This window comes from Vipera berus, assembly GCF_964194415.1.
Source record: "Vipera berus genome assembly, chromosome: 12".
NCBI classification, from domain to species: domain Eukaryota; kingdom Metazoa; phylum Chordata; class Lepidosauria; order Squamata; family Viperidae; genus Vipera; species Vipera berus.
This window is the reverse complement of record NC_138215.1, coordinates 1,927,810-1,952,530: the sequence shown is the minus strand read 5'-3', so window position 1 is coordinate 1,952,530 and position 24,721 is coordinate 1,927,810. Positions and strand designations below refer to the sequence as shown.

Sequence of the window (24,721 nt, the reverse complement as noted above, 5' to 3'; positions counted from 1 at the left end):
AGCACCCACAACTTCTGAAGGGATGCCACCGGTTGGCTCTCCTCATTGTTAGGAAGTTTCTCCTTAATTCCAGGTTGCTTCACTCTTTGGTCAGTTTTCAACCATTGTTTCTTGTCCTGCCTTCTGGTGCTTTGGCAAATAAGTTGACCCCTTCTTCTCTGTGGCAACCCCCCAAATACTGGAATACTGCGATCACGTCATCCCCTGAGTTTGATTAGGAGCCTCTAAAGGAAGAGAACTCTCAATCAGTCTTGAAGTCTGTATTTCACTCAGTCCCATGTCAGCATTCTGAACTTCTGGTTGGCATGAAGCCTCCACCTGATGGCACCAGATGGCACAGGATACATTCCCTGGCTTCACTCTGAGCGATATACATGATTTTCTTTCAAGATTCAACCGATTTCTCCAAAATAAAAACTTGGATGAAACAAATTATGTTCAACAGAAAGTCATCGATACAGTAAGAAAAAAAATACCGTAATTTCTTTAAGACACACCTGGGAAATGGATGTTTAATCGAGATTTGTACATTAAAAGAAAAGATACAATTTAATTACTACTGCTATTTAAGGCCAACAAGAAGAGGAACTGAAGAAAATAAATTCTTTGAAATTTCTTCTCTTTTGAAGAGGATGCTTACTGTTTTGGAGACCAACGTTAGACCAAGCCCTTAAGTAGATAGCTCAAGACAAATAATATTCGAGCTTCTTTATACATTCTACTGTCCTCATTTAAAAGTTAGCAAAGAGAGAGTGAGACAGAAATCAGAATAAGGTAAGATAAATACAGGTAGTCCTCGACTTACCACAGTTCATTTAGGGACAGTTCAAAGTTACAGCATCACTGAATAAAGTTACTTATGACCATTTTTCACACTTATAACCGTTGAGCATCCCCATGATCACATGATCAAAATTCAGACAGTTGGCAATTGACTCATATTTATGATGGTTGCAGGGACCAGGAATCATGTAATCACTTTATGAACTTCTGACAAGTTAAGTCAATGAGTAAACCAAATTCACTTAATAACTGTGTAACTAACTTAACAGCTGCCATAATTCATTTAACAACTATGGCAAGAAAGGTCATAAAATGGGGCAAAACTCACTTAACAAATGTCTCACTTAGCAATATAAATTTTGGACTTAATAGCGGTTATAAGTCAAAGACTACCTGCATAGAACGGGAAAGGTAAGAAACATACATCATGTGGTTTTAAGTGCTTTAATAAATAAATCAGTTATCTGTGTCCGTACAGAACACTAAGTCACGAATTATGGTGTAGAAGCCATACTGCTGTCCAAATTCAAACAATATTCAAGCCAAACCAAGGAGCCACACGACGTATTGCAATGTGGAGCCCACAATTCCCGTTCTCTGAAGCATCTCAAACATGTGTGCCAGAGTAGGAAGAGAATGGGTCTGCTTGGCAGAAAAGAAGGCTCAAGCAAGATCGCCCCCACAATCGAAACACATATTGCCAATTACGCACCAAGGAGGACCTGCCCTCTTGAGGCTCCAGAACCAGAAAGGTTCGCTAGGTTAGCCACGGACCTCAGGCTCACGTCCCCCAAACTCTGCTAGTGAGGCGTCAAAGATGTCCCAGGAACCCCTCTTCAGTCGGCCATCTACGTGGAGCAGAGGCTATAGGGGATCCCTTTTCAACCTGTCAATTCCTGAAGGCAAACAAGAACAACCTGTTGTGACTCAGGGCCAGCCTGTGGGTCCGACAGCCGGCTCCGATGTATCGGAGGACTCAGATGTGGGGGAGGAGGGAAACGAACCGGCTGATGATGATTTGGAGGCTTTGCAGAGTCCTCAGCCGGGGACCTCTTCTCAGCTGTGTGAGCCCGAGAGTGCGGAGGATGATGACCCACAGCTGGCCCTGTTCAAGGACGCCCGACGCAGGAGGCAGACGAGCAGGGACAAACAAAGAAAGACTATGGGACTCCTCGGGAGGAGGCACAGGGAGACCACGCCCTGAGCTCTCTATAAAAGAAGTGTTTGGGGAGGGGCTGGTTGCTGAAAGCAACTTTTCCGCTTGAGAAGACAAGCTCTTGTGTTTTTGTTAACTGCGTAATTAAATCTTGGCAGAAGCCTTTTAGCCTTGGACGCTTTCCAGACTCTTCTTTTAATTAGGGGTTGTGAGAAGAGGGCTGGTTCAGAACACAACCTGTCCTTGAGCACATTATTTCTATAGCATTTCCCAGCATTATGATGCGTTACAGAGATGGAAGCAGTTTCCATCTGATTAGAGGGTTAGGGTAAAATTACCTAAGTTTCATGCTATAGTGGATAAAGAACCTTTTGGGCTACCCTGACTTCACTTTGAGGGCCTCACGTTTTTCCAGACACACACCCAATGTGGCAGAAGAGCTGGGCGTTTTATTATTCCCTTTTATTTATTTATTGTACAGGTGAATTGGGGGAGCTGCTGCCTTTGTCACAGAAATTCTATTTGTGTGCCTTATTTACAACATCCTTTTTCATCTCTCTCTCTGTGTCCATCCCTCCGTCCCCTCCCTTTTTTCTCAACATTCACCCATGGGTGGGGGTCTCCTCCAAATACAGGATGGCATCAAGGTCTATCAGGATGCTCCAGGCCTGAAAGGAAGCTTCTCTTGATTTTGGGGGGGGGGGGGTTGGGGAGTCCGAGTCCAAGATCTTAATCACAAATTTCTATGCCATTCTGTTATTTTCATGTATGTGTTATATATCAAACAGATCCTCCTTACTTGGCAATTGGAGAAAAACTAGAGAAATAATCAAGAAGACAAAAGTGAAGAGCTGACCCCAAGTTTTAGTTTAAACCGAAGTATCTTCATACATTTACTTACTGCCATATATGCATTCGTCCCGACGTATGTCTTTGCTATGGAATTCACCAGCTATCAGACAAAATAACTTGTTAGGGCCACATAAAGCACAAATAAAGTAGGTAATTATTCCTCATTTAACACTAATCATCCTATGTATAAATCAGAAAAAATATGTAAAATGGGGAGTGGACAAATTTGCCAGCAAAGGCATTAAAATCCATCCTCCTGGGTTTCCTTCAAATGAGAGTCCTCTTTTAAAATATCCCTAATATTTCAATTTACAAGAGAGAACAAAGGCGCCTCTAAAATTTGAAGGAGGAGGCTTGGAGTATTTACTTTCCTACCAAGCAGCTGGATCCGTCTATTGGAAATGGGGTGTGTGTGAAATCCAGCACATTCAAACAGTTCTCCTCCTCCTCCTCCTTCTACTGTCAGCTGGGCCCAAGATGTGAATAAAGCCACCTTGATTATCAGGCTGGAATGAACACTAAATATGCTGAGGGACAACAGATTCTGACAACGTATAATGCAGCCGTGACCTCCTCTTTGGTCCTCATGTTTGGCTGGGAGGAAAAGCGGCTACAATTCAATTCAACATTGCAGCGAGCGTGAGGGTCAGTTTCATGCAAGGTTCTCAGGGGAAGCCCCAAATGGAAATTAATTAAAATTTGTGCTGCACATTGTTAAAGCCCACCACCATTGTTGCTCCCAATATTAATTTTTACTATGGGCCAGTCGGTCTCCCCAGACGCCCCTCTCGTTCTGCCCTTCCTTTTGTTTGGTCCAAGCGCTTTCAGAGCCAAGCTGCATATCAATGAAGTTGCCTATTTGTAAGTAGTAATTACAATATCAGCAGTTTTTACTGTCATTAAACAATGAACAATCATATTCTGATGAAGAAAAGTCGTCAGGAGATTAAAAAGGAGGAATTATACGTTTCCAGCAGAGGAAACTCATGGAGGGGAGTCAATTTGTCCCCTGGCTAGTTTGGAAAGCAGAATTAAGAGGAGAGGACAATCAAGGAACACAGGAACGTACCTGAGTGCTCACCCCAAAGTCACATAACTTGACCTGGCCTCTTGTGTTCACCAACATATTAGAGGGCTTCACATCTGTGTTGGAAGAAGCAACGAAAGCAGGATAAATCCAGAGAGCATTGATTTAATAGCAAATGCAGCTGATGGCCAGATAAAAGAAAAATGAGTCTGTGCAAAAATGTAATTTAAGAAATTATCTCAGCTTTGACCTGCCACTGGCCTCAGAAAGATAACAGGAGGGAGGGAGGGGGGAAGCACATTCAGTCTTGCAACCTTCTCTTGCTATACAGTTATCATAAAAATAATATTAGCTTGTGTGGTTGCCTTGTTTGGCCTACTATGGAGGACTGATATAAGGTCAAGAGGGGCCAAGAGTGGGCCATTGAGAAGCTGAGGGTAAGTAGGGCTTTGCAGGCAGGAAGGACATCAACTCACCCAGAATAAGAATCTCCAAAAGAAGCCCAGAAGGTGACAGTGACAATGTGTGGCTATAAGAGTTAAGCAATGTGGAGGCATATCGAAAGGCACTCTTCTAATTACCAGAGAAGAAAGCAGAACTTGTGTGAATAGATCTGGAGATGATGATCTGGTCCAGCCAAAGCTGCAAAGACGTCTGAACTGAAGGAAGAGTCCTTGCTTTACAAGGAGAACACCCAGTTGAAATGAGGAATCTGAGAGGCATAAACCTTTTAGAGCTCGAACTGGTCAATGTGGAAATGAAACTTACCAAGTTGGATGTCTTAGGAATAAATGGACTGGAATGGGCCATTTAAAGTCACATGACTACAAGATATACTATGCAGGACACGAGTCCATAAAAAGGAACAAAGCAGCGATGAAAATGAAAAAGGGCATCAGCAAATATGTCTTCATCTATAATCCAATAAACATCAAGAACATATTTCCCCGAATTAGTGGTTATGAAGAAAACATCAATGTTATTCAAATCTCTGCATCTACAAAATGAAGGAAGGCACGGAGCAATTCTGTGGCAAATTAGAAGAGGTGTTACATGCAACATCAGAAAGGGAGACTATTCTACTAATGGGTAATTGGAATGCATCAACTGGAGAAATGAAGAACCCTACAATTACAGGGAGAAATCAATGTAGTAAATACAATTACGTGGAAAATGGGTTAATAATTTTGCAAAAGAGAATTCTTTATTGCTTCGAACACATTTCAAATACCATAAAAAGAGATGCCATAGCTGGATATGACCAGAAGAATGACATCAGAGTGGAACATATGACGGAACAGGAAACTTAAGTGCAAGCCAGTCGCCTGAAACTTTATCAAGAGAGATTGTGAAACAGACCTTGACTTTTTGGTGTGACAAAAAGTTTCTGTTGCTAAGAGAGGAATACGTGAGTTTTGCCCCATTTTACGACTTTTGCCACAGTTGTTAAGTGAATTATTGCAATTGTGTTAGTAACACTGTTGTTAAGTGAATCTGGTTTCCCCATTGACTTTGCTTGTCAGAAGGTCACAAAAGCTGATCTCATGACCCCGGGACACGGCGACCGTCATAAATAGGAGTCAGTTGCCAAGTGTATGAATTTTGATCACGTGACCATGGGGATACTGCAACGGTTATAAGTGTCATAAGTCACTTTATTCATTGCCGATGTAATTCTGAACAATCACTAAATGAACTGTTGTAAGAGGACTGCCTATATAACAATTAACTTGAAAAATTCAAGAGACTAAATATGTCAGTGAAGTGTGATTTGAATGGGACTAATGAAAGGGACAGCTCAATCTGCCTTGTTGTTTACAAAGAGGAAGCTGAGGAGACAGAATATTAGTGGATGAGGGGAAAATTTTCCCAACATCTAAAAGACAAGGAGACCCAAAGAGCTTGCAGAATAATCCAGGGAAAAACAGAGGATGAGAAGGTGGAAATGAAGTATGTATAATCACTTAACTTAGCTTTCTAACATCTAGGAAGAGAAGATCAGTAAAGATGTCACAATCAAGATTTCTTAAATGTCAAACAAAAATTTACAGATAAGGTGTGAATATTAGGGATGCCATATTGAGCTCTTGGAGGAAATGTGGAATATAAATCTAACAAATGAGTAAAATAAGCTTTATGAAGGAAGAACAATGAAATAAATGTAACATTGGTGCTTTTTCCTTGCCATTATATGAACTGTCAACAAGATGCAAGCCCTCAATTACAAAAACATACCCACTGCTTTATTTAGAAAACATAATCTATTCTCCTCAAAATCATCTTTAAAAACCAGACTCTCTTCATCTTGTATGTGCAACAAGGGGCAATGGTTCAGGTTTCATCCTGAACCATTTCAAGCATGAAACTTTGCAACCATCCTATCCTGAGCAGTATTTGGAACTGAAGTGTTTTGAACTAAAAAGCAGTGGCATTTCCCTAAGGTTTTGCATTTTAAACAATTCAAAATGAAATTTTTTGCACACCTCACCAGCGCAGCCCCGAATTCCAGAGTAGGAGATCCCTGTGCAATACAGTCACCAGTGAGAAATGAGCTCATAATAAGTGGCAACACAAAGCTTTTTTTCCTTTCCCCAGTGGTGCCAAGACTGCTGCCCCGGACTCAGCTTTTTCTAGAGAGATTGGCTAAAATGCAAGCCACATGTGATCCCTTGTACAAGCTAGATGGTTCTCTCTTTTCTTGGCAAAATGTTCTACACTGAAGGTTTTTCACAAAAATCTACATGTTTTACCAGCTGGTGGAAGAAGTATGGATTCTCTATGAAAAATCAATCCTTAGCAAAAAAATAAAATAAAAAAATCTGTTCACTGAGACACTAGACCAGGGGTGGGGAACCTTGGCTCTTTTACGACTTATGGACTTCAATACCCAGAATTCCTGAACCAGCCATGCTGACTCAGGAATTCTGGGAGTGGAAGTCCACAAGTCATAAAAGAGCCAAGGTTCCCTACTCCTGCACTAGGCCATTTGACCAAGCATAGGAAGCAACTGGGGACTCTGATGAAAGATCAACCCCAGGAAAGAGATTTAGCAAGATAAGGAAACAAAGAGGAAAAAGGTCTGTAGCAGAAAAGCTCCAGGAAGATGCCAGGCGACAAAAGTAACCTCACCTATTATTATTTAATGGGCTAATATTGAATATTCCAAATACACGAGAAAGTGAAAGCTCATAAAAGTACCATCTTGAAACCTTACTTTGTTTTTGAACCTCAACCCAGTCTATATGCAAAGCGATCTTGACAGATCTTCACTGAGTCAAAGAAAGGAGGTGAAGAAGCGCTGGCTGTAAGGGAGGGGGTGGGGCTCCGCTGAGCCAGCGTGATGTCCGAAGACATTTCCCTGCTCATGGGGCCAGCATGTCACGGAGTGCTGTTCAAGACTCAAAGACTGTGTGGTCTTAAATTCCATCACAAGCCGGTTAATTTTAAGATCGCGAAATTCCTTTCCTGAAATTGGTCTGAATTGTGACATTTGACTGAAACATAAAAGAACAAATATGCAACTCACCTCTATGTAAAATTTTTAAGCTCCATAAATAAGTAAGGCCTTTAACAACCTACAAATCAGGAAAAAAAAGAAATAGGTCAATATATAGCATAACATGGAGATGCATATTTTCATTTTGTGGAGCTAGGACTGAAATCTAATGATGCAAAAATTACAAATAAAAATTAGTTGGCTGGGTCAGGCCTCAACAGAGAATAAATCTGCTTTGCCCTTTGAGGACCTTTCCCATTCTTACCCCCCTTGGTGTAGGTAAGTCTTTCTAGGCTCTTGGCTACACTGGAAAGTCAAAACAGTTTGGAAGACGGGAAGAGAAAACTTCTTCCATGGAATTTTTTCCACCATAGGATTTTCTCTTGCCTTCTTCAAACTTTTTGACTTGTCCATGAAGTTCAACATGAGTCGAGCTTTAGCCAAATAAGTATTTTTGTTTTTCCCTCTTGGAATCTAGAAACCACCAGTTATATCTTGCAATAAACTAAGGTATGAGAATAAATTTTCATTTAATAAAAAAAATGGCCACCACCTATAGATCTTACGATGGAAAGCACCTAGTCTTATATTTTCAGAGTTTGCAAATATTTCATTATTAGAGACAGAGACATAGAATGTTATTGGGGGAATAACACAACATGCCACATAACAAAGAGGTAACTAAGTGCCTTTGTTTTTTACTGCATAATAGCAACGTCAGCTCACATAGCAGATGGAAAGTGTTTTCTTTTTATTACAAAGAGCGACACAATTCAAGGGAGAGAACAAAACCCCCACATGTAGGAGTGCACAGACTGCTTTAGAGGTTGGGTGTATCTGTTGAATGAATGGCTAAAAAAAGTGTCCTATTAACCAAAAAACAGAATGGTTTTCATTTCTGTGTTTAAGGCTGTTTTATAAATACAGGTCCAAAGATCTCCCACAGCCTCTTATGCATCGATCAGACATCTCACTATTTATTTACACATTTTCCAATCTGGGGCACACACACAAAGTGTTAAGCATTCAGTTGTTAAAGAGATGCCAGCAGAGAACAGCTTTTCTTTCACTAGATGCTCTGTAAGGTAGGTTAGATAACAATGACTTGACAGAGCCTTGACACAAGCAGTTGTTGCACCTGCCATCAATCACTCATTTTCTTGACAGTTTAAGGACACCTCTGGGGGGAGGGGAGGGGAAGGAAGAACCTATAATCAACGTTAGCACTTCAAATACAGTGCTACATCAAGAACTGAAAGGAAAATAAATGGGTAAAATGGCAAGTAAAATCCAAACCAACGTGAACCTAGGCAAGATACTCATGGGAGATGCTTGGAGCTGGCCCTTCTCTGCTGTCTTTCCTTGCTGTAGCAAATACACAAAGAAAGAAATCCAACGGAAGGCAAATCAAGACTTTTACTTATATTTTTGTGGTAGGGTGGCTGCAGTAGAGTAGAATAGAATAGGTTTATTGGCCAAGTGTGATTAGACACACGAGTGTACTGTAGATGCATAATCACAAAGTAATAATAATCATAATATCAAAGTAATAATAATCACAATAACGATACCAATAAGAGGAGGTAGTAGAACAGATGAGAAGGATAATAGCAATACAATTATACTACATGAGTAAATATACTTAGACATAAGACAGCACTGTGGGAATTAAATGTTCAGCAATGTGATGGCCAGGAGGGAAAAACTATCTTTGTATCTAGTAGTTTTGGCATGCAATGCCCTCCAGCAGCATCCAGAGGGGAGAAGTTGCAATAGATTATGTCCAGGATGTGAGGGGTCTGAAGATAGTTTCTTAGCCCTCTTTCTGACCAGTGCAGTATACAGGTCCTCAGTGGAAAGCAGGCTGGTTGCAATTGTTTTTTTCTGCAGTCCTAACTATCTGATGGGAGTCTGTACCTGTCCTGTTTGATAGCTGTACCAAACCAGACAGTTATAGAAGTACAGATGACAGACTCTAAAGCAAGTACAAATGAAGTACTCAAAAGCAATTGACAAGATTCAGAGACTAAAATAAACCTAAAGTAAATATAGTTTAGAATTCCTGGATTTTCTTAGCATTCTCTTCCCCGGTCTATTTGCCAAAATCTCTCACCAGTATGCTGTTTACAGATGGGGGTGGGTGGGAGGAGAGGATTATTTATTTATTTATTTATTTTATTGCATTTATATACCGCCCTTTCCCTGAGGACTCAGGGCGGTTTACAGGGAGTTAAAAATCAAACATACAAAAGTTAAAAGCCAAGTTAAAAAATATTAAAAAATATTAAATCAACCCTGTGATTAAATTGTCCCATTCAGCCTCTGTCTCAAAAATAAATAACTGGTTGGTGTTTCTATCTTAGAGTCAGACAGTTCTGGCTATTTCATATGCCCTTATTCTGAGTTCATGTTTTAAAATTTAGATGTGTGAGAACAATCCCTTTAAAGTCAATTTATCAAAGAGCAAGCCAATTCATTGCACAGCCTTCAGCACACTAGGAATTCTTTCCCCGTAAAACATTTAGAAGACGCCACCTGAAATTCTATCTTGTCAGGGTGAGCACGATCCCAAGAAGTAGAAAGTCTTTTTAGTCAAATGAAAGTTACAGGCGTAATTATTTAGTAAGTTGCAAATTATTCCAACAGGAAAATGAAACACTTTTCAGCTGGCTGAAACAAGCCACGTGAAAATCCCCAGGCTCTCCCACACCACAAGAAACCACATTGGGCTCAAAAGTAAACCCATTTGGAACTGTTCCAGAGGGAGCACATCTGATGAAAAGATGCTCTTTGCGCATGCATCTGAAGTACAGAGGAGGAAGCCGAGCTGTGAATTACAATGAAAGTAGCCTAAATAGCTGTCTGCGTTAGATTAAAGGCTTTCAGTTGTCAGCTTGATGTATAATGAGTGTGGAAAACAGGAATTTAATTAAGTAGTACATTATAGAATAACTCTGATATGCTTTAAACCACTTAAATTATCAAAGCCTGCCTCCGATTTAGCCACTGTGCAGCCATCCCCCTCTCTCAATGGTCAACTAGGTGTTCATCTTGCTGGCCTTTGTTCGGCTTTCAAAGATTATGACATGCTGGCTCCAATTTGGTCAATTCCGCTTAAGAACACCCTGTGGTGTGTGGAAAGGCGGATGAGGCATTATCGGGGAACTCTGCTCCCTTTTCACAGCCATGTTTACCCAGAAATACAAAGAGTATTGTGGCATCCTGAAGATGATTATGGTGTATGCTTCTCTGAATTCAAATACTTTCATTATATGCTTTTATTCAAGTGAACCTTAATCCATGCTGTAATTAATCGGTTCACTTTCCAAGCATTATAAGACTCTAATTTTCCCCATTTTTCTTGTTTTCCCCACCCCAATTGCTTCTACTGCACCTACACATTGTTTTGCAACTCTGTGATTGTGATTAAGCAATTCCACATTTATTAAATGTTTCAAGAATGGATATACCCCATACACGGTACTCACAGCTACAGCTATTCTTCCCAAGACGTGTTCTGGAATTTTCCTGTAGACATCTAAAGAGCCCCCTGCAGGGAGAACAAAACATGATCAGCTAAAGTTAAGCTGGTCTTCTCTGAAAATGTCACGGAGATCAGGGGGTCTCCAAACTTGGCAATTTTAAGACTTGTGAACCTCAACTCCCAGAAATCCCCAGCCAGCATGACCTAGATGACTGGGTGTACACTTTGCTGTCCAATCAACTGGTGAGGAATCTGTGCCTGGTTTGCTCAAGAAATTTATCCTGAAGTGAAAGTGCAAACTAAAAAAATCTTTAAGATTGCCATTAAAAAACCCCAGCAACACTTAGACTTCCATTTCAACCCACAAGAAACAACTAAGAAGGAAAATCTGTATTGCTGTAAGACGAAAGAACAGATGTTTTGTCAGTAAATACAGATTGCATGGAATTGGGAAATATCAAACCACATATAAACCACCATTTTTCTGCCCTATCTAAATTTTCAATAAAAGTCTGTGCAGCTCTATTCAAGAAAACAGCATCAAGAAATAACTCTTGCTTGCCTGATGCATTGAACCTTGTGAATGTTATTCTTAAAATACTTTTAAAAAAAAAGAAAATCACTATCTGTAGGATTCATTTCACGGTTCTAAGGGATATTCTCCAACCAATTCCTTTTTCCCAATTCCTATTTTCTAATTCCTTTTTTTAAACTATGTCCTTCACCAACGTTATATCACTTACCATCCATAAATTCAGTACAAAGAGAAATCCGATTTTCTACAAAAAAAGCACCATAAAATCCTATGATGTAGGATGAATCACACTGTAAAAAAAAGAAAGAACAAGTTAAATTATTTTTTAAGGAAAAAACCCGCATGCAAAACAGAATTGAAAAAGAAGTGCTAAAAAGCATTACCTTATAAAGAATTTCTAATTCAGACATAATCTGTTTCTGAAGTTCTAGTGTAATATCTAAAGGAATCACCTGGAAATAAACATGATTATTTATTTGCTACAGAAAATGAGATCGCACTCAGCAAGAAACATTCCTGTACCATTTCTTTCTCTCTTTTTTAATGTATAAGTTCTAGTTTACATCAAGAAAAAAAATCTAGCATGTTTTTAGATGGCACAGCTTTTGTCCTCACTGTTACTGAATCAATGCGATAGCCCAGTGTTTCTCAACCGTGGCCACTTGAAGATGGTGGACTGCTGGCTGGGGAATTCTGGGAGTTGAAGTCCACCCATCTTCAAGTGGCCGAGGTTGAGAAACACTGCAAAAGTCCACCAGGGAGTGGTTCAGAGGAGACCAACCTAGATCAGTTATGCAATGTAACTTGACACTTGCAGGACCATCTGCTGCCGGGAACGAATTCCCATCGCCCAGTACGCTCACACAGAGAAGGCCTCCTCAGGGTACCGTCGGCTAGACAATGTCGGCTTGCGACCCCCAGGGGAAGAGCCTTCTCTGTGGGAGCGCCAGCCCTGTGGAACCAGCTCCCCCCTGAGCTTCGGATGGCCCAAGATCTCTGGTCCTTTCGCCGCGGCCTCAAAACACTCCTTTTCCACCTGGCTGACCTGGACTGACAGGGATTTTAATTATGTTTACAATTTTAACTCTAATCTTTAATTTATTTCAATTTTAAATTTTAATTTACTGTACAGAGACCTTTAATTTTTGTTGTTGTTAGCCGCCCTGAGTCCCTCGGGAGATAGGGCGGGATATAAGTCCCATTAATAAATAAATAAATAAATTTAAAATTACATATCTTCTGAGTCGAACTTGATTTTTGGTGACTTCATGGAGATGACTTTACTGCCACTTTCTGGGATTTTCTTTGATTTCCCAGCTTAGTATTCCTGACAGGCACCATCCACGTATGGACAGACCCACACCTGTTTAGCTTCCAACCCCACACAAGATACTGCCATGTGCAAAACCCACCCTAATTATCCTACCACAGGGGATCCTAGTGGGCAGCCACCCACCCAAAGAAATTTACCTCTCCTCAGTAGCACATTTTTAATATGTAAATACATGTCTGCAGCTTAATCACTTCAGAAAAAAAATACGGAGTTTTAATCAGGGGTGTCTGCAAGGTAGGTTAAAAAAATATCAAGTTGGTGGTCATGACCACTCAATTCAAGCTGTCCACCTTTTTTAGAAGTATTGAAATAGATGCAAAAAAGATAGAACCAATTGTGAGTTTGCAGCCACCAACCTGACTTTTTGAGCCTCCCAATGGCTGCCCTCAGACCTCTAGCAACAGATACATTCCACTTCACATATCATTATTTCCTCATGGGTTTGTATATCAGTGTTTCTCAACCTTGGCAGCATTCAGATGAATGGACTTCGACACCCAGAAAGGGTAGGGAATTCTGGGAACTGAAGTCCACGTATCCGAAAGCTACCAAGGTTGCAAAACATTGCTCTATTTGTTTGTAATTCTAAGATATTTAATCATTTCATTTAATTCTATGTATTTTATTTAATTTGGGTCTAAGGTCCTTGAAGGGTTTCTTTTCCCCCTGAATCTGTTTCGTGGGGATATGAAATCTTTCTGCAACAACTGGATGATTTTCTTCTAGAAAAATTTAGGGCCATCCTAGGAGCAGCAGATTCATGTGATCTGGAAGGAAAACAGAAAATTCCTATCTTCTCCAAAACTTTCTGTGTTCAGAATGAAATGTTTTGCCCCTCCATAACTACAGGTAGTCCTTGACCTAGGACCACAATTCAGCTCAAAGTTTCTGTTGCTAAGTGAGACTGTTTTTAAGTGAATTTTGCCCCATTTTATGGCCCCCCCTTCTACAGCTGTTATCACTGCAATTGTTCAGTTAGTAACAAGGTTAAGTGAATCTGGCTTCTCCATTGACTTTGCTGGTCAGAAGGTCGCAAAAGGAGATCACGTGACCCCAGGACACTGTAACCGTCATAAATATGAGCCAGTTGCCAAGCATCTGAATTGTGATCATGTGACCCATGGTCGTAAGTGTGAAAAATGGTCATAAGTCACTTTTTTCATTGCTGTTGTAAATTTGAATGGTCACTAAATGAACTGTTGTAAGTCAGAGATTATCTTTATTATTTAAATGTCGGTATTTTTTTGGACAAATAATACCTGGAAATACCTGGAATCGCTGACAATTAGAGGAGAAAATGTGAGGCTGGATCCCACCTGCTCTGAACCTTCTCCAAATGTCATCCCTGCCTGGCAAAAATAGGATCCAGGCCTACATTTCTCAGAATCTGGATGGAATTGCAGGATCAATAGTGCTTTCTGGATTCAGCACAGCCAACGGTCCTCCTCCACAGCTTGACTTCTAATGGAAATTTCTTTGCTCACATCCAGCTGATTTCTAAACCTACATTTTTAAAGTATTGATGTCTGTCTAAATAGGGAAAAAAGTGCATAACCCATTTCTATCAAGAATTTGCTTTAGGGTTATTTATAAAAGCTGTAACTGTAATAGAAATGCTGCCAAGAAAACATTTAACACATTTCTCCAAATCAATAGTCATTTGCCAACAATATTCACTTACATTTTTTTTCCTGGATGGAAAGCTTAAAACAAAGTAAACTGCTGGAACCGTTGTATCAATTTTGGTCCTTAGAGGAGCAAGGAACATTTAACCCTCTCTGGACTCTAAAAGAGGCCATTTTAAACTGTAATGTTCCTCTTCACTTTAACAAGTTCAGCTTTCCTCAAGATGAGCTTGCCCAGCTTCGGCTGGATATTGATCAGAGCGGATGACACAGAAGGCAAATTCAGTATCAGCCAAGATAGGAAATGAAACAAGAAAGCCTGCAAGCTGCTGTAACCTACAGGTACACTGATCTTTAAGAATACGAGGAGTAGGGCCCATTTTGTATAGAATAGTGGGACAGGGCTGCTGCCCCAAATTATATATTCACATTGTATACATCACATTGTGCTACACAGATCTTGTGTACAAAGTCTCTGTATTAAAAGGTACAGATCAGATTAATAAGTACAAATTATAAATACTGTGCATTACAGGTACAGATTAGGTGAATAGCAGTAACTGCAAGAGAGATCTTGGAGTCCTAGTGGACAATCACTTAAATGTGAGCCAGCCGTGTGCTGCAGCTGCCAAAAAAGCTAATGCAATCCTAGCCTGCATTAACAGAGGGATAGAATCAAGATCATGTGAAGTATTAATACCACCCTGTAATGTCTTGGTAGGACCACACTTATTGCATCCAGTTTTGATTAGTATATTATAAAAAAAGATGTTGAGATTCTGGAAAAAGTGCAGAAAAGAACAACAAAGATGATTAAAGGGCTGGAGGCTAAAACATGAAGAACAGCTGCAGGAATTAGGTATGTCTACTGAAAAGAAGGACTAGAGGCAACATGATAGCAGTGTTCCAATATTTGAGGGGCTGCCACAACCTATTCTCCAAAGCACCAGAGGGCAGGACAAGAAACAATGGATGGACACTAATCAAGGAGAGAAGCAACCTGGAGTTAAGGAGAAATTTCCTAACAGTGAGGACAATTAATCAGTGAACAGCTTCCCTCTGAAAGTTGTGGATGCGCCATCACTGAAGAAGAGACTGGACGGCCACTTGTCGGGAATGGTATCGGACCACTTCCTTGAGCAGTGTGTTGGACTAGAAGACCTCCAAGGTCCCTTCAAATTTATTATTCTGTTCTGTTCAAAGCAGTGAGATTGCAATTGGCCACACGCATCACCCTTGCTTGGCTGCACTCTCTCCTACGGTCTCGTGAACGCATGTAAGGGACTCAGCAACCAGCTCACCGTTTCACCGGTTATACCATTCCATCGTCACATGGTCACAATTTATGAGCTTCCAGTTGGTTTCCAGCAAAAAACACGCAAAGGAATACACTGATTCACTTAACGACTGTGACATTCACTGACTATAAAGGTAAAGGTTCCCCCGCACATGCGTGCTAGTCGTTTCCGACTCTAGGGGCCGGTGCTCATCTCCGTTTCATAGCCGAAGAGCCAGCGTTTGTCCGAGGACGTCTCCGTGGTCATGTGGCCGGCATGACTAGACGCCAAAGGCGCACGGAACGCTGTTACCTTCCCACCGGAGTGGTCCCTATTTTTCTACTTGCATTTTTACGTGCTTTCGAACTGCTAGGTGGGCAGAAGCTGGGACGAGTAACAGGCGCTCACTCTGTTACGCGGCACTCGGGATTCGACCCGCCAAACTGCCGACCTTCTGATCGACAAGCTCAGCGTCCTAACCCACTGAGCCACCGCGTCTAATGCCGCATAAACTTAAGACTGATGGGAAAAAAGTTATAAAATCGGGTCCAATCACATATATATAAATATTTGAAAAAATGATTTTAATCACTCGATGGAAAAAGAGGTAATGGTTCCTGAGCATATGAATTTGCATAGAATAGAATAGAATAGAATAGAATAGAATAGAATAGAATAGAATAGAATAGAATAGAATAGAATAGAATAGAATAGAAAATAGAATAGAACAGAATAGAGAATAGAATAGAATAGAATAGAATAGAATAGAATAGAATAGAATAGAATAGAATAGAATAGAATAGAATAGAATAGAATAGAATCTGAGAGGGATCTTGGAGGCCTTCTAGTCCAGCCCCAGCAGGAGAACCTCTACCATCTCAGACAAGTGAATGTCCCTAGCCTCTTCTTGAAAATCTCCAGTGATGGAGTGCCCACGATTTCTGGGGGCAAGCTGTTCCACTGGTTAATTGTCCTCCCTGTCAGGAAGTGGCCCAGCCTGACACCATCCTCTCTGTTAAATAACAGCAAGGCCACAGAGAAGGGATTTCTCAAGGCGGATTTCAAGGAGAAAGGGTTAAACCCCACCAGAAATACCTGAGCCATTTTCTCTGCTACACCTCCAGGACAAACAAGGATGAGTTGTCAAGTTAAATACAAGCACTCAAGTGACGGAATTATAATTTACTTGGTGCTCAATTTAAATTAGTGAGAGGCTATTAAAATATACAGTATAGCGATAGCAATTCATCACGGGCTGTCATGGATGACTTCATCTATTTGCCAGAGTTGCGTGTGTGCCACTAAAGGGAATGAGAGCAAAATCACAGGTCAAATTAAGCTGCAATTCCATTTTAATTCACTTATTTAATCTGTGGCAATATAATTGTCTTTTACAGTATGTACAACTCAGAAGAAATCTGGGAGTTCGATAGGCAGCATACAAATGATTAATCAAATGGATCATTTAAATGCTAGTTAAAAGCAGAAGAAACTCCCAGGAACTGCAGCCTCCCTGCTCGCTATGCACGGGACGGACAGCTGGTGCCTCAGTGATATGGGAAAGTTTTGACCACAGCAGAAGGATGGAGGCCTTGGAGAAGACGGCCAGGACTTGGTCACAAACCAACATCTGGGGTTTCCTCCACCCTGACCTCTTACACTTTTAACACAATTTACATGGGATTTTGTTTTATTGCCATCTATAAATGGAAACAATATATTCCTCTGCCAAAGAGCCAGACCTAAACATATGCAACAGGGAATATTTTAAAGGGTTTAGAGACTGGCAATCAAATACAAGTAGTCCTTGACTTACGTCTTTTTGTTGAATGACAGTTCAGAGTTACATTGCTATTGAAAAAACTGACTTATAACTTGTCCTCAAAGTTACAACCGTCACGCTATCTCCATGATAACGATTGCAATTTGGCAACTGGCTTGCATTCATGAGGGTTGCAGTGCCCTGCAGCCACGTGATCATAATTTCCCAGCTGGCTTCCAATAAGCAAAGCCCAATATTTACATTTTGATACCCATTGGAGCCCCAAGACGGGAGCGATCAGAACCCTACACCGCCGGGCTGAAGGTCTGCCTACCAGCAGAGATGGAACATACACATCAATTCTCTTCTTTGCTCCTGCTGGGCCTTTTTTGGGATCTGATGAAAGCCCAGCTGGGATAGCCACAAGTTCTGAAGGATTCCTTGATGTGTTCCTTTTTCTTTCCCATCTTGGCTGGTAGGCAGACTTTCAGCCCGGTGGTGTAGGCTTCTGATCGCTCCCATTCTGTGCTCCAGTGGGTGGTGAGAATCAAAACGCAAATAAAGATCTCTCTGTGGGAGTTTTCTGTAAACTTCAGCGTTAAGGCTTCTGTGTTCCTTAATGTGCAGTGTGCAGTCCAGGAAGGCCAGTCTATTTTCCTTAACATCTTTCCTTGCGAACTTGATGTATCTGTGAATACATCAAGTTCACAAGGGCAGATGTTAAGGAAAACCGTTGATATGCCTGGCGAAGGCTTCCAGTTGCTGTGTTTTAATCTTGACCTAAGAATCTTCCACAAACCTATACTAGTGAGTGGGTGGAATTCCTGTGATGGAGTTTAAGGCTTTGATTTCTGCCTCTTCTGTGTAGAGATTGGCCACAATGGGGGACACAGCTGAACTCACGGCAGAGCCGTGTTTTTGTCTGTAGAAACCAAAGCAACTGACTCCTATTTATTATGGTTGCAGTGTCCTGGGATCATGTGATCCCCTTTTGCCACCTTCTGAGAAGCAAAATCAATGGGGAAGCCAGATTCACTTAACAACCATGTTACTAACTTAACAACTGCAGCGATTCACTTAACAACTGTGGCAAAGAAAGTCATAAAATGGGACAAAAATCACTTAACAACTGTCTTGCTTAGTAACAGAAATTTTGGGATCGATTGTGTTATGTATGCAGTAAAAATATCTGGGGATGGTGAAAAATGAATCTTAAGAGGAAGCAATTTTAAGAAGAATTTGTTGTTCCAGCAGAACATCATGATGGAGGAGAAGAATTTGGTAGGCAATTATCTGTAATTCTCCACCAGAAAGAAGCTGGACAGTCAGGCATCAGCCCTGGAGCAGACATAAAAGTCTCAGCTTCCACTTTCTTTCTTAAGGCATTTAAGAATGTTAATTTTTGAACACAATCAAGAGGAAAGAGAAAAAAACCACAATTTAGTATTCTAAGATGAGAAAACCTATGAGATATACGAGGCGCTGACTTCAGATAGTTAAATAATCATACTATCAAATTAAATACTGCACTGGAGAAAGGCCCCCTGAACACTTGTAGAGAATCTGTAGGTTTTTTAAAAAATAATAATACTAACATGAAGCCACCATTGTCAGTTCTGCAACAGATTAGAAGTCTTCCCTGCCTGTATTCCTCTCAGGACCTAGTTGTACAACCAAGAAAAGGAAGAAGAGGCTGCTTTGTACTTCCCTCGCTTATAAATCGTGCCCTTCAGCCCAGATGTGTCTTTACTGCAAAAATTCACGTAATAAAGTCCTGGAAGAAGAAGACTGGGGCAGGGGGATCTTTTAAAGCAGATTTGTGAACAGACTTACCTTTACGGCTAGTATTTTCCCACTGGGGACATGGTTTGCTCTGCATCCAAAGAAGAAGACAAGTCAGTTTAAAGCAAAGAAAAATCACAGCCATATTTTCAGTTTTACACAATGCTTGTTAAAGTTTCTAGCTAATGGCATCCCTGAGCAATTGAAGTTGTATGCTCGAGTGATATATACAACAAGCCCAGTCCCAGTGATCCGGGCAGTTCCATACCCGAACAACAAACAACCACAAAAATCAATCCTTGCAATGTGTGACTTATTAAGCTGAATAAAGCCTATCAGCCATGTCACACACATGCTCGGCTAACAACTCCCCGAGTCTCCCATTTCTGTTGCCTCTCCAGAACGAAAGGCCCAGGGAAGGCTCAACAAACCTCAGCAGGGCTAATTTCCAGCCATCGGGGCGTGGCGTGTCCGTAGGAGGGACCCTCTCCACACAAGAAAATGCCCACAGAGCCAGCCAGATGCTTCCATGATCTGAGCTGAATCATGGAATCCAAGTTGGAAGTGGCCACTGAGGCACTCAAGTCGAGCTCCCTGTTTTGGCAGAGATCCAAATTAAAGCATCCCAGACGGATGCTGGTCCTGCTTCTGCTTGCACACATCGAATGATCAGGAGGCCATCACCCCTTGGATGCATCGTCAAACCATTTGTGTGGCTGGGAAGGCTTTTTTGCTACAGTTCAGCTGAAATTTGCTTTCCAATAACTTAAAACCCCCCATTTTGCGTCCTTCACTCTGGAACATGCCAGCTTCCTAAGACTCAACTTCTGGCCCTTTCATGATCCTTGTTTCTCTTCTCTGAACCTGTTCTACATTCTCAGAATACATCTTAAAATGTGCTGCCAGAAACAGTACTCAATATGAGTCGTGGAAAAAGTAGAATAAAGTTGAATGATTACTTCTGACAAATCAGCCATCAATAGACACATAGACATTAACAACATCTATAGACTATGCAAAAGGGACACTCCACTAGCCCCAAAGAGAAAAAGACCCAAGTATCTCTCCACCAGTAATCAGCACTCAGAACAGCATGGAATAGCTCCAAGTTCAACTTCAGACCAGCAATCAAGTAAGCAAGACCCCAATCAAGAAACTGCCAAAGCGCCAACAGCAAACAGCCCAACCAAAGAATCCCTAAGACCCCCCCACCCCCCCACCCCCCCCACCCAGACAGGCAAGACACCAGAACATAAACAGGCAGCTAGCAACACTCCTTATTACGGCACCACTATGATGTTACCTAGGTAGGGTAACGAAATGTCTGCAAGAAAACAAGCAAGCTCAGAGCACCAAGGAGCCCTCACTGATTACTTCACACTGTGTAGAAACCACACATCTTGTGGTATACTGTATCTTGGAATTATATTTGATAATTTTTTGCAGTTCAATTATCCTCCTGACTCCATTCAGTTTGTAGTCAGCTACCATTTGAAGTTTAATTTAATTTAATTTTAATTTATTAATATTTGTATACCGCCCTTCTCCCGAAGGACTCAGTTTCTATCTGAAAGCTATGTATTCTCCATTCCAGCTATGGGGAAGGTATGCATGCGATTTCTGTGCGTTAATGAATTTTAAAAGTATCTTCCTCTAAAAAATATTGCAGAGAAAAAATTACTAATCTTCACAAATGGAAGTTTAGCATTAAAAATTAGTGGTCTGGTAAGTAAATCCTAAAAACACCGTAAGAAAAATTATTTCAGAGCAAGAATTAACTTTCCTCAAGGGATTACTGAGAGGCTGACAGTGATAGGCAGAGTCATTACATCAGAGTAGGTAAAATGAAGTGTAAACTATGGGTGAACAGTGGCAAAACATTTTGACTTTTAGATCAGCAGAACGATAACAAAACAGGCTGCCGAGATAGCATGCTTAACGTCTGTTACCTTAATATGTCCTGCACGGGGCAGTTTGGCAACTTAATTAGCTTGTCAAGAAAACCGATCTTTTCGTCCCCCTCCTTCCTCTCCGAAGGGGAGGGTTAGCCTCTTGTTTTCAAGTGAATTAAAAAGAAAGACTTGATGATTTAATTATGATGCACGCCAAGTCATCCGTGGAGGGTTGGGTTAAATTTCCAGCCAAGAGCAGTACCTGGTTTGGTTTACAGAGCATTGACACTAGCAATTTAACATTTAATTATCATTGTGGAAGGGATCACAAAGCGGATACTGTGCCCATGGATACTGCAAGCACCACAACTCCCTTGAAGAAAGTAAACGGGCTTATTCCTAACCACCACAACATTCACCGTTGTCTTGACCTTCTCTAGCGCATTATCCGTAAAGTGATTAATGAAGTCTGGATGGGAACTTTGGTTACTCAGAAAGAAAACTGGACACCTTAGCAATGCTTTAATTAACAGCAAACCCTTCCAGGTCGGCTGCAACTCCTGCAGTAATTACCTGTCCCCATAAACTTGCTGGAAAGCTCATTCAGCCCTAACGGAAGAACCCGAAGTTGACGTTTAAATTATGCAGGTGTTCTCCTGGTTCAACCGCTGGCCTCCTGCATGGGCTTCAAGATCAGAGTACAGAATAACGGAGTCGGAAGGGACCTTGGAGATCTTCTATCCAACCCCTTGCTTCAGCAGGAGACCCTGTACCATTCCGGACAAATGGCTGTCCTGCCTCTCCCTAAATCCCTCTAGTGATAGAGATCAGAGATGATCCAGTTATGGAGGCCTACAGACACGAGGGGTGGGTGTACTCAGCTGCTTCCCCTGGCAAAGGAAACAGGGAAAGAGTTTCAGAGCCTTGCCGAGTGCAGCAACCAATGACATGGAGTTGCATTGCTGATACACCAGTCTGGACAGTTTCTATGCTTGCACTATTAATAGAGCCCCTCCACCAGGGAGATGGGCCACCTAGAAACATGATAATAATAATAATAATAATAATAATAATAATAATAATAATAATAATAATAATAATAATAATAATAATAATAATAATAATAGTAATAATAAAGTTGGAAAGGACCTTGAAGGTCATCTAGTCCAACCCCCTGCTCAGGCAGGAAACCCTATACCATTTCAGACAAATGGCTGTCCAATCTCTTCTAATATAATATAATAAATTTATTTATTAATATAATAAATATAACAAAACACAATAAATAATATAATGTAACATAACGTGACATAGCATAATATATAATATAATATATCCTTAGTGAAACTTCTCAAGCCACCCTCCCGGCTCACACGGCACCAAGGGCTCCACGGCCTGATCTGCAAACATTCTCTTCTGCTGGAACATTAATATGATGAAAGTACAATTTGTGACAATTATGGGCTGGTTACACCAGGAATATAAAACCCATGAAAGGTGCACAGAACTTTCGAGTGAACGTGGGGTACAAAATAAATCACTCCCACCAAGAAAGCAGAGCTTTTGGAAGGGCTCGTGAATCCCTTCAATTCGTTCATTGGCCACCCTTCTTACCACAGGGTAACTCTTGGTTCCGGAATCAAGAAAAATGGGGAGCTTTCCTGTTTCCAGAAAGCATTTTCTGACTGGGGCACCCGGCCCAAAGAGTAAAGCTCAGATAGGAATTTTAAAATTCCTTTCTTAGTATAAACCAAGCTTAAGACAGACAATTTCCCCCATCAAGAAAACAACGGCACAGAATTCTCTTGCCAAATGCTACCGATTGGGGTTTGTTATGCTGAGCCTTTTCTGAACAAGATGCAAAGAACAACTTTAAGCAGCATCGGCACAACTGTGTCAAGTATCTTATTAAACTTGACTACTGCCTACGTCTCTAGACATTTGGCACCCTGGAGGGACCATGGTACCTTTGGTGTCATTTGGAAAACTCAAAGGCTTCTCTTGCAGGGCCTTCTGACAAGGCAGTGTGCCCAGATGATAAGAGAGCTATCGGGGGCATCGAAAGACAGATGGTGTGATCAAAGTGCACATGAATGCACACATACACACTTCGTGTGAGCAAAACCTGCCACATTTCCCCTCCCCTCCCCTAAACCCTAATGGGAAAGGTACAACATGATCTGTCCATAAGCATAACGGGTGAAAGAGGCAAGCTGCCGAAAGCTTTTTCACTTCTATGCTTTCTGATGCAAAGTCTGCACTTAAAGGCCAACATTGTTGGGCCTTCAAGCTGTGTGGACTTCAGTGCCGGCTGGGGAATTCTGGGAGCTGAAGTCCACAGAGCTTCAAGGAGCCGAGGCTGAGTAACACTGGCTCAGAAAAACCATTGGCCTGGAATTACAGGGAGTCCTCGGCTTACAACAGTTCATTTAGTGACTGTTCAAAGTTACAACAGCACTGAAAAAGTGACTTATGGCCATTTTTCACACTTACGACCGTTGCCACATCCCCATGGTCACATGGTCAAAGTTCAGACGCTTGGCAACTGACTCACATTTATGACGGTTGCCGTGTCCTGGTGTCATGTGATCGTCTTTTGTCACCTTCTGACAAGCAAAATCCGTGGGGAAACCAGATCCATTTAACAACTGTATTACTAATTTAACAACTGCAGTGATTCATTTAACAACTGTAGCAAGAAAGGTCGTAAAATGGAGCAAAACTCACCTAACAAATGTCTCGGTTAGCCACAAAAATGTTGGGCTCAACTGTGGTCGTAAGGTGAGGACCACCTGTGCTTCCAGCCCTGAGGCAAAGGTTGGGAGCTTTTTTGACCAGCGTGGTGGTCCCAAGTAGGAGACCCCCCCCTCCTGATGACAGCTGATTCTCCTCAAATGAAGGGCCAGGGAGCGTCAGTGGATCTCCAGCCCCAGCCCACCTTTGGAGCACAGAGAATGAAGCAGGAGGAGGAAACCGGTGGCTTTGGAGGTCTCTGGCAAGTCAGGAGCCCTCCGGTCCTCTCCAGCACTTGTTCTGGATGCCATGCTGTGGCGGGCAGCTGTTGTCTTGGCTCCATCAAATGCTCCTCCCTGAAAGCCCCCCTTGCTCCGAAAGCCCTGAATCCGACACTGCCCGGCCCGGCCAAGATCGAGCAGAGCTCTAGAGAACAAAAAGCTCGTCCGTCTCGTTCAGGAGACGTTTGGTCTCTCTAAACATTGTGCACTGTACAAAGACAGGAGGCTCAGCAGCTGCAGATGACCTGCAGCAAACCATACCGAGACTCCGTTCCAGGCCTTCTCTGGGCAGATTAGATTTAGCTCTCTGCTAATGGTCGGAGTTTGAGAGTTTTAACGGCAACATTTCCATCTACCGAAATAGCCGTGTGAAAAGAAAAGAGGTTTCCAGAAAATTAGCACTTTGACAGTTGTTGCCTTCTGTAATAGGCGAGCCCATTAGCTGACTTGCTGGCTGTTAAAAAAGGACATTCGGAAGTGAGCAGCCTTGCTGGGCCTCTGCTCATCCAAAGCCACAAGCGATGCCAACCTGCCTTCTCTCCAAAATCCCACCACAGATGCTGGAATGACGACCACAAAATGATTCATTATTAACTTGAAGGCGCCCTCTGGCCACAGGCAGTTTGCCTCCAAAGTGGACTTTTCCAAGACTGCAAGACCAGCTGCCCCAGGCAAATGGGGGGCGGGGGGGGGGAGACAGAAG

The 24,721-nt window shown here is 41.7% G+C and overlaps 1 protein-coding gene across 11 annotated transcripts in view; it reads right to left on the bottom strand.

The window, feature by feature from the left end:
• MAP2K5 (mitogen-activated protein kinase kinase 5) overlaps nucleotides 1–24,721 on the bottom strand; it is a 168,191-nt gene that overhangs the window by 100,974 nt on the left and 42,496 nt on the right. For all 11 annotated transcript variants that reach the window (XR_014027728.1, XR_014027729.1, XR_014027730.1 and 8 more), the window contains exons 9-15: nucleotides 19,164–19,203; nucleotides 11,717–11,785; nucleotides 11,542–11,623; nucleotides 10,803–10,864; nucleotides 7,345–7,393; nucleotides 3,861–3,934; nucleotides 2,841–2,891 (exon numbers count right to left, since the gene is read on the bottom strand). Coding sequence is in view for 8 of the 11 variants with exons in the window: in XM_081337657.1 (XP_081193783.1) it covers nucleotides 2,841–2,891; nucleotides 3,861–3,934; nucleotides 7,345–7,393; nucleotides 10,803–10,864; nucleotides 11,542–11,623; nucleotides 11,717–11,785; nucleotides 19,164–19,203 (427 nt within the window). In the remaining 3 variants the exon portion in view is untranslated. The remainder of the gene's footprint in view (nucleotides 1–2,840; nucleotides 2,892–3,860; nucleotides 3,935–7,344; nucleotides 7,394–10,802; nucleotides 10,865–11,541; nucleotides 11,624–11,716; nucleotides 11,786–19,163; nucleotides 19,204–24,721) is intronic.